At 27.5% G+C, this 9725-nt stretch overlaps 1 protein-coding gene across 1 annotated transcript; it reads left to right on the forward strand.

The window, feature by feature from the left end:
• Positions 1–6429: 6429 nt before the first annotated feature.
• On the forward strand, positions 6430–7591 carry LOC108824671 (uncharacterized; the record flags this gene model as incomplete). The annotated part of the gene is made up of 4 exons (XM_018598079.2): positions 6430–6705; positions 6768–6782; positions 6864–6945; positions 7430–7591. Coding segments are annotated over 4 exons (453 nt in total), but the record flags the coding sequence as incomplete, so codon positions are not given.
• Between the last annotated feature and the right edge of the window lie 2134 nt (positions 7592–9725).

Below are 9725 nucleotides of genomic sequence, written 5' to 3' on the forward strand. Positions count from 1 at the left end.
ATTTTTCTTTTATTCATTTGACTATATAATTATATATCAGTAAACATATTTCACTTATAATTATATATCAGTAAACATATATAATTCATAATAAAATATGTAGGAATAAAATTAATTTTAAAGTTTTACCTATGGTTTAATAATATAGATTATCATATGTATGTATATATATATGATGTTTTGAAAAATTTCACCTATTTCAAAGAGGTGGCTTACATAATAGAAAATATTTTCGGCTTGGAACAGAGATGAGAAAACTTACGCTAGTTGTAATTAAATAGTAATGTGTATTTTGTAAGATTTTACATTATTTGTAAATTGATTTGTATATGTATCATGACCATAACCAATCTCAACGAAAAAGATAACATGGCTTTGAAAAATCAAAAATGTGATTGAGTTCCAAAAAAAAGGCTTTGAAAAATGTGATATAACACTAATTGAATTGTGACGTTTACAATTTTCCTTATAAGAATTTATATTTTTCAGTAAAGTATTTTAAATATGACAATGACTATTAAATTCTGTATCATCATTAATGTAAATTATATATATAGATTTTTTTTGGCAAGACTATTTTATTTTTGATGAAATACCAAAAATAGCTAAAGTGACATGACATTTACATGAAAGTGTGTGATTTATCTATAGGAGAATGAGTATGCTACTCTAATAAATGCAAAACACTAGGCTAACTTCGAACCATCTCCTGAGTACTCCCTCCAAATTGTGTGCGCCTGTATATTGTAAAGAGGTAATATGTTTTCGAGTGGATCTATCAATGGTACTCCAAGTTTATCCACTGTGATACAGGTCCAGCATGCCGACTTGAGTTCCTCTCTCTCCATACCAAGCATATCACAGTTTAAAAGAGTAGCCGTGTGAGGATACTATCTAGCTTGTTCATGGGATGGGTCAGAAATCTTGTGACTGTATCATTCCAGTCCAGAGTGATGGAAGTCCCGAGAAGTCTTCCTGCAACATTTCCCCAGACAGTGAAAGCGTAGAGGCAGACAAAAAATAAATGATCCCTACGTTCTTCCCTTTCACCACAGAAGACACAAGTCACACAACGGACAATTCTCCAAAGTCCCATACGAAATAGCGAATCAGTAGACAGCCTGTCTTGAATTTCGTATGAGACTTTGGATATATATCATAATAATTAATAACTCATATACAATCATCATAAATTTATAAACAAATATTTATATATCACACTAATAAGAATATAAACCAAATACAGTAACAAATATATTGTTTACATCAACTTTATATCATATATATATAATCAAAATTAGTTGTAAATGTGCAAAATAAATAAAAAAACGAAAACAATACTAATCAAATATTTTTGATAGTGCAATGATTAAAGGTTTATTTAAATTTACTGGTTCATTATATTAATTAAAAAATTAATTTTTGCCAGTTTAACATTTTTTAATTAAACCAAACAAAATTCAAAGTTTATTATGATTTATAAATTTAAATATATACATATATAAGACTTGCTGATAAGAGAAATGTCTAAAATAAATAAGAATTAAAATAAATATAATATAAATTTAAAATAAAATGTAATCTTAACTCTATTGATATTTAAAAAATTAAAATGAAATAGTTAAAGCAAATAAAAAATAAGACTAAAAAGGATATATTTATGTTTTTATTTTTATTATTCTAAACTGATGAAGTTAAAATATAAAATAATAATTTCAAAATATAAACTAATTTTTATAAAAATAAAAAGAATTTTTTATTTAAAATTATTTTTATGTGCTGGCACATTAATATTATATTATTAGAGTTTATATATCTAAATGTAGACATATTTTAAACTAGGTGATAAGAAACTTATTTAAAATATAATTTAATTTTTTTGTAATTTATTTTGTAAAATGTACTCTTAACTCTACTGATATTTAAATAAAATCAAAGTGAAATTTTTAAATCAAAATAAAAGGAATAAAAGTACAAAAACACATTTATGATTTTATTTTTAATTTCCAAACTGGTAAAGTTACAATAGAAAATACTAATGTCTCAATATAAAATAATTTTTCTTTAAAAAAACATTATATTCAAAATTATTAATTATGTGTATGGCGCAGAAAAGCTCTTAGTAAAATAATATAGTATCATATAAAAAATAACAAAACATGTTAACCAAAGAGAGGATGGGGTATCAAGTACTCAAATATGAAGCGTAATAGTTCACCTAAGTAACCTTAATTAGAAAAAGAGGTATCCTTCAGTAAAGTCGAAATGTGCGAAGAAATTAAAAACGGAACCATAAATTCCATGGCGAAGACGTTATTAGGTTTAGTGTGAACTATGTGGAAATGAATGGGTCTAAATTATTAGGGATTTAGGGTTATTATATAACCTTTCGATATTTCAGGCATATCTCTTTGGGTATCAGGTATTACCCGATCGGATCTAGGTATCCAATATCCTCTCAAATAATATCCATTCAAAATTTTATAATCGGATCGAGTTTTTGGATCGGGTAAAATGTCCCGGCTTTATTTTTACAACTTCTCTGGAATTACATAAACATATATGTTGAGGCATAACTTAATATAAAGGGTCGATTATCCTAATTAATGTCCATATTGAGTGAGATTTTTTTTTTAAATAACCATGTATATCTTTGAATGATAGATGTGACAATTTATTACCTAACCGGACGAGAACTCCTTTTTGCGTGTGCCAGTAAATATGTACAGTGTTGGACTTGCGATCATATGTGTTAATATATTCTATTTATAATCATATAGTAGAGAGAGAGAGAGAGAGAGAGAGAGAGAGAGAGAGAGAGAGAGAGAGAGTATACAGATAAATGTAGTATCTTATGATAAATGTATAAAATAGAGCTATGCTATATGAATGTATAATATAGTATACAGATAAACCACATTTTATATAGTACAATCAAGAATTGATAAATTTAATATCTGTTTAATTTTTCGAAAAAATTATAAATAGAAAAATGTGTGTGTTTTATACAGTTATATATAAAATTAAATAATTGTTCGTAAGATACTATTACTGGTTACATTACTGAGGGTCAGATATGTATTGACAAGCAACTTTACAACAACCAGGTGTGATATATTTACTCATTTTGCTTATCGGTGATAATTGTTTTCTAAGACACAAATACAAAAGGTTTCTCATCTATCTACAAAGATCTCTAAGTTAAAACTCTTAAACAAATATATTCTCTAAGAGCATCTCCAACTCTACTCCATTTTTCCTCCAAAATAGAGTAAAAGTGAATATGAAGTAACCCAACTCCATATCTCACTTCATAATAGTGTTTACTCCATAAATAGAGTAATCTAATTTTTATTTGTTCATAATGGAGTGAGAAATAGAATAGGGTTAGAATATTTTTACAGATAAATGTAGTATCTTATGATAAATGTATAAAATAGAGCTATGCTATATGAATGTATAATATAGTATACAGATAAACCACATTTTATATAGTACAATCAAGAATTGATAAATTTAATATCTGTTTAATTTTTCGAAAAAATTATAAATAGAAAAATGTGTGTGTTTTATACAGTTATATATAAAATTAAATAATTGTTCGTAAGATACTATTACTGGTTACATTACTGAGGGTCGGATATGTATTGACAAGCAACTTTACAACAACCAGGTGTGATATATTTACTCATTTTGCTTATCGGTGATAATTGTTTTCTAAGACACAAATACAAAAGGTTTCTCATCTATCTACAAAGATCTCTAAGTTAAAACTCTTAAACAAACATATTCTCTAAGAGCATCTCCAACCCTACTCCATTTTTCCTCTAAAATAGAGTAAAAGTGAATATGAAGTAACTCAACTCCATATTTCACTCCATAATAGTGTTTACTCCATAAATAGAGTAATCTAATTTTTATTTGTTCATAATGGAGTGAGAAATAGAATAGGGTTAGAATATTTTTACTCTATTTTCATTTTTACTCCATTTGAAAGGGAAAAATGGAATATTACATTGGAGATCTCTAAGTTACATGAAGGGTTAAATCTGCTTAAATCTGAATGACATTTAAAACTCAAAACAATAAAGTATTATGAAAGTAAATACTGCATTGTTAAGGTTGCAGTTACAGTGGTCGTCCTATGAGAACTAAAGATTGTAAGTTATAGTTACGCAATCAAATAATCAAACTCCAAAAGTAAAGGACGTGATCTCGCTAAGATCATTTGGAGAAAAAAAAAGGCATAAGTATTGGAGTCACTTATCTTTGTATTAATCCATACAAAGACGCATTAAACCATATAAATTAATATTTTTGAAGTTACTTAACATTTTTGAAAAAAAATAATATATATATATCTTAACTTAGAAGATTTTCAGCAAGAACTTTAATAAACATGAATGTTGGTAATTTTATAAATATCACTAATTCAGTTATAAATTTCATTCAGTAATCTTAATATTGACTAATATACATGAATAAATAATAAAATTTTAAACAATTTTTATAGTTTTACAGAAAATGAAAATTTATTAAACATTGACACATAAGACTTACATAGAAGATTTTTCATAAGAAAACGAAGAACACATGTATTTAATGCTCTTCAAAATTCTTGAATCTTTGATCAATTATGCTTTGGGCTGACAGTACTCCGCACACGTATCGTAGGTAAGTGTACAGAATCTCTCCTTTCCCAAACAGCAATAACAATTAAAGTTTCCAGGCACACAAGTTTCTGGAAAGCACGGTGGTAAATTTATTTTGCTTCCCTCAAGGCCCTCCATGTTTCTACCTATCATAGAATTAAAGCAATGATATGAGTCACGAGTGTGATTACACTGATAATGATGAAAGTTGATGAGCAAACCCTAAAAGAACATGCATATGTACTTACTTTCAAGACGACCAAAAAGCAAAATGAGGATGATGCAAAAGATAGCACAATTGGATGACGACATTGTGATGACTGATGATTAATTCTTTTCACAATTTTTTTGCCTTTGTTATATGATGATCAAAACCATATATATCTAATTTGTGGTACGTCTTCTTTTAAAAAGAAATTGTGGTACGTCTTTCTTTCGTATGGTAGTCAATGGAATAAAATCTGTAACTAAAATTGTTTTGACTAACTTTAATTCCAAAAATCTCTATAACATTATTTAAAAAATTCTCATATTAATTCTTAATGGTTAATTATAATGATAGCTTTAATTAGTAATTAACTTTATCAATAAATGCTATATTGTTCATATCATTTATTAACTTTTTTTGTTTATATTTATTTCCAAATTATCTTATTATCAAAAAGGCAATATCTATAATATAAATTTATATAGTAGCTAATCTTTTAAATTAGAGTCCTATGACTTTCTTATGTGTGACTTTTTATTTGGACCATCCCCTGAAATTTTTATCATATTATACATATTTAGTTATAATATCTTTTAATATTTTGATCTTTTGTTTGAAATACAAATAAACAACTTTCTTTTACAATTCTAACAATTTTTTTTCAGAAATTTTTTTCGTAATTAATTTATTCAAATTCTAACTATTATTGAAATATAGTTAGCAATTAAAAATTAAATTGGTTGTGATTTCGAAAACAAAAGTTAAAATAATATAAAATATTTAAGAGTTTTGTGCAAAATGACTCAATATTCAAATTCAAACATAAAACTGTCCCATGACTTCTTTTGTAACTTTCATTTGCCATATTCATCCCAAAAGTTCGGATTATTCACAAAAATACCATTATTTTTTTCTTTTCAAAAATTAATATTTACTCTATCATCCTCATCTTCATCGAATATTTACAGTATTGTCATTGTCACGAAAACACCAACCATCTTGAACAACCAATTTGAAACTCTTAATGCACCTAAAAATCGACTTTCACTCTTTTATCTCATTTTTTATGGACTAAAATAACATCTCTTTCACTTTCTCTCAATATTCATCCAAAAAATTAACCTAAGATTTTGATTCTAAAAATTTTAAGGTTACAGAGCCATTTAAGCTCATGATTCTTGGTCATTAACAAGTGGGTTGTTTTTGTGTTGAATGTGTTTGAAGAAGCTAAACAAGTTATTTCAATGGTTGAAAGTATGAAATCAATTTTTTCCATATATGTTCACTCAGAAGAATTCCGTATAAGTAGAAAAATTATTGGGTCAGTCGAAATTAATTTTCAAAACTACTGGGCTATACACTAATGGTGTCTACTCTTTTTCCGAATTAAAGGCGACGTTTCAATGTATTAAAAAGATTTTTTTAATCCAATGTTTTTAAAGCCACATGATGGCTTTCGCATTCTTCTTGTGGTTGGCGCGAACCCGACTCAAAATCAGTCGACGTGGCCCGATTTGAACGGGTCGTTTCCAAAATATATTCCCACCCCTCGGAGAACTTGATTTCTGAGCCACGGTGGCGACGATGGAGGCAGCTTCTTCTTCTTCTCTGCGTATGGTTCCGTCTTTGTGGACCGTTGGGTCAGGATCTCGTCAGAAGAAATCGACGGTTAGTTTTGTTTCTCGGGGAAGAAGTAACGGTTTGATGATAAGTAACCGACGGTTCAGAACGCCGTCAGCTCTAGGTGAACTCGCTGACACGGTGGCGGAGACAGGCAAATCGGAGATTACGTGGCAAATCATAGTTGGAGCTGTCGGTAATTACCATAATTTGACTGGTCGTAGTTAATCGTGTAAGTTGATTCAAGTACATCTAATGATTATTATCGTTATTGATAATAACGATAATTCAGCAAAAGAATAGTATGTGACGTAATATAAGAATATCCATATATTATCTATTTTTAGAAATGTCCATTGTAATTGAGATAATTTTGGTTTCAGATTGAACAGAAGAGATGTGAAGAATGTAGAGGATCAGGACTTGTTTTTAGAGACAAGAAATACTTTCGTTGTCCAGGATGTGGTAAAACTTTCGGTTTATCTCTTTCTTCTTTTAAATTTTTGAGAAAACAGTTAATACAACTATACAAGAAGTTTAGAGATTTTGGATCTTATTTGCATCCATGGCAGTCATGGAGAAGATTCTTTACAGGCTGATAATGATCTATGATGATGATCTATCTCTGCAAATATGAAGGCAAGAGAGGATAATGGAAGATATTCTCGATTACAATTAAATGCATGTTTGCGTATTTTTCAACACATTTTGGAATTTCGAAAAAAAAGAGAATCAAATATATTGTGATAGTTTAAAACTAAAGACCAATATCACTCTCACATATCGATAGGTCATAGATTATAGAGGACAATCTTGTTCCATTCCAAAACTAAGAAGAATAAAGATAATAGCCCTGTACGTTAGGGAAACGCGGTGACTGTCACGAGCGTCACAAATTCTAAAGGGAAAAAGGGAAGAAAATTGAACGAATCACTGTTTTTAAACGCAGAGAAGACGCAGAGGAAAGAGAATGAAGGTAAACAGCAGCTGTTATTTTTGACGTTGCCGGAATTTGCCAAATCCTTGTAATTCCTCCGTTGCCGAAACAATGAAGGAATTCCAGTCGCTGGTCGGCGGGGGGCCGGGGGCTAATGAATGGAAGCAACTAGCTTTTTTTTTGTTGTTTTAGTTGTGTTACTGTGAAAAGTTTCTTTTACCCATTGTGACTCAATCTTACTAATAGGACTGGGCAAAAAATCCGAACCCGAAAAATCAAACCGAACCCGATCCGAAAAAGTAGCACCGAACCCGAACCAAAATTGATTAAATATCTGAACGGATTCAAAATTTTGGTATTTAAAGAACCGAAACCGAATCCGATCCGAACCGAAATATTTTGGGTACCCGAATGTATCCGAAATAAATTTATATACTTAAATATATACATTATTTTTATGTGTAATGTATATTAAAAATATTTAAAATATATAAGATACCTTTAAGTTTTCCAAAAAATTCGGAAAATATATGCAAATAGTCAAAAGTAAATGTTTAAAATAGCTAAAGTATACTGAAAACCCCAAAATAGTTAAATATCTATTGATTCTTTATCCAAATATTCAAAGAAAACCAATTTATATGTTAAATTAAGGTATTTTGACATATATGTTATGAAAATTTATATGTAATATATTATATTTCTTATAGATTTTGAAAATTTAAAGTATATAATGAATTTTGAAAATTTAAAAACATTTTAAATAGGTTATCCGAACCCGAACCGAACCCGGAAAGATCCGAACCGAACTCGAACCGAAATTTAGAAATATCCGAATGGGGTTGAAATCTTTGACCCCGAAAACCCGAAACCTAAATGGACTGAACCGAAACCCGAATGGGTACCCGAACGCCCAGTCCTACTTACTAAGATGTTGTTGTCTAATCTATTTAACGATCATTACTTTCTCGCAACTAAAGAAATATTTCCAACGGTAAGAGTAATATAGGAATTAAGACTAGCCATTTTGTGAAATTATCCCTCGTTAAAATATATTTACAAAATAGAGAGAATGCAGCAGAAGAGGTGTAGTTAAACAAAAGAGACGTCTATCTACCGATACTATTAAAACAGAAACATGATCTATTGATATAAATTATGTGGTTTCATGTACCATGTGCAGTAAAAAAATTAAAATATATTTTTAACGGTAAAAATTATATTTTAAAAATAAGTTTTTATTAATACTGCAAATTTTTTTCTTATCAATATTTTAATATAAATTTGATTAAATTAAATATAAAATTAAGATAAAAACATGCATGTATATATTTAAAATTATAATCCATTTATTTTAATTAAATATATCAAATAAATTTGTAAAAATTGCATAATTGTCAAAAGTTAAAACTAAACAATATTTATAAAAAAATTAGATATATAAGAAACTAATAATTTTACGATTAAATTTTTATAATTTTCTAAAAAAATTGTATACATTTTTTAATTATAATTTTCTAAACAAATTGTATACATTTTGAAAATTTTAGTAATAGAATTCTATCATTTTAAAATATATAATTAAATGATATTTCAAAATTTTAATGCTAGATTTGAATATATTTATTTTAATGATGATTTATGAGTTATTACCATATTCTAGTAAATGTTTTTTAAAAAATCGACATTAAATGTAATATATGAGTTATTAACATATTTTTAAAAAATTACCAAAAATATAAATTAATATTAAATGTAATTGCCTATGTCATATTAAACTATAAGACATGTCATCAATTTTAGTAACAATGTCATATTATTTTGTGAAAATGATTGTAGAAATGACATGTGGCAAAATCACTTTTCAAATAATGTATAGGGGATGTGGTCCAATTATTTTGATGCAATTATTAAACCATCGTATAAAAGAAATATAATTAAAAAAATACAAATATGATTAAAAGAAAAAAAATATAAAAATTAAATTTCTAAAAAATATAAAACAAAAAATAAACCTGCCTTTTTAAGAGCAGATCATAATCTACTTTATACAAGTAAAAAAGAAACATTTTGAAAAAAATCTACTTATTCAAATTTGTTGGACTCTTTCGTTTAGATTTAATTTTTATTTTGTTCTTATCTTATATTTGTAACACTACTTTACTCAATAAAATTATACCATATATTTATCCGATTTTTATTCCTTTTATGAGATAACCACTATAAAAACCACGTATGTTTTTATCTTTAAATTAAAAGCACGTTGGTTGACAAAGAGGAAAGAGATACTGCCATTGCTGTGGATGTG

Source organism: Raphanus sativus, chromosome 9, assembly GCF_000801105.2.
Source record: "Raphanus sativus cultivar WK10039 chromosome 9, ASM80110v3, whole genome shotgun sequence".
Taxonomy (NCBI): Eukaryota; Viridiplantae; Streptophyta; class Magnoliopsida; order Brassicales; family Brassicaceae; genus Raphanus; species Raphanus sativus.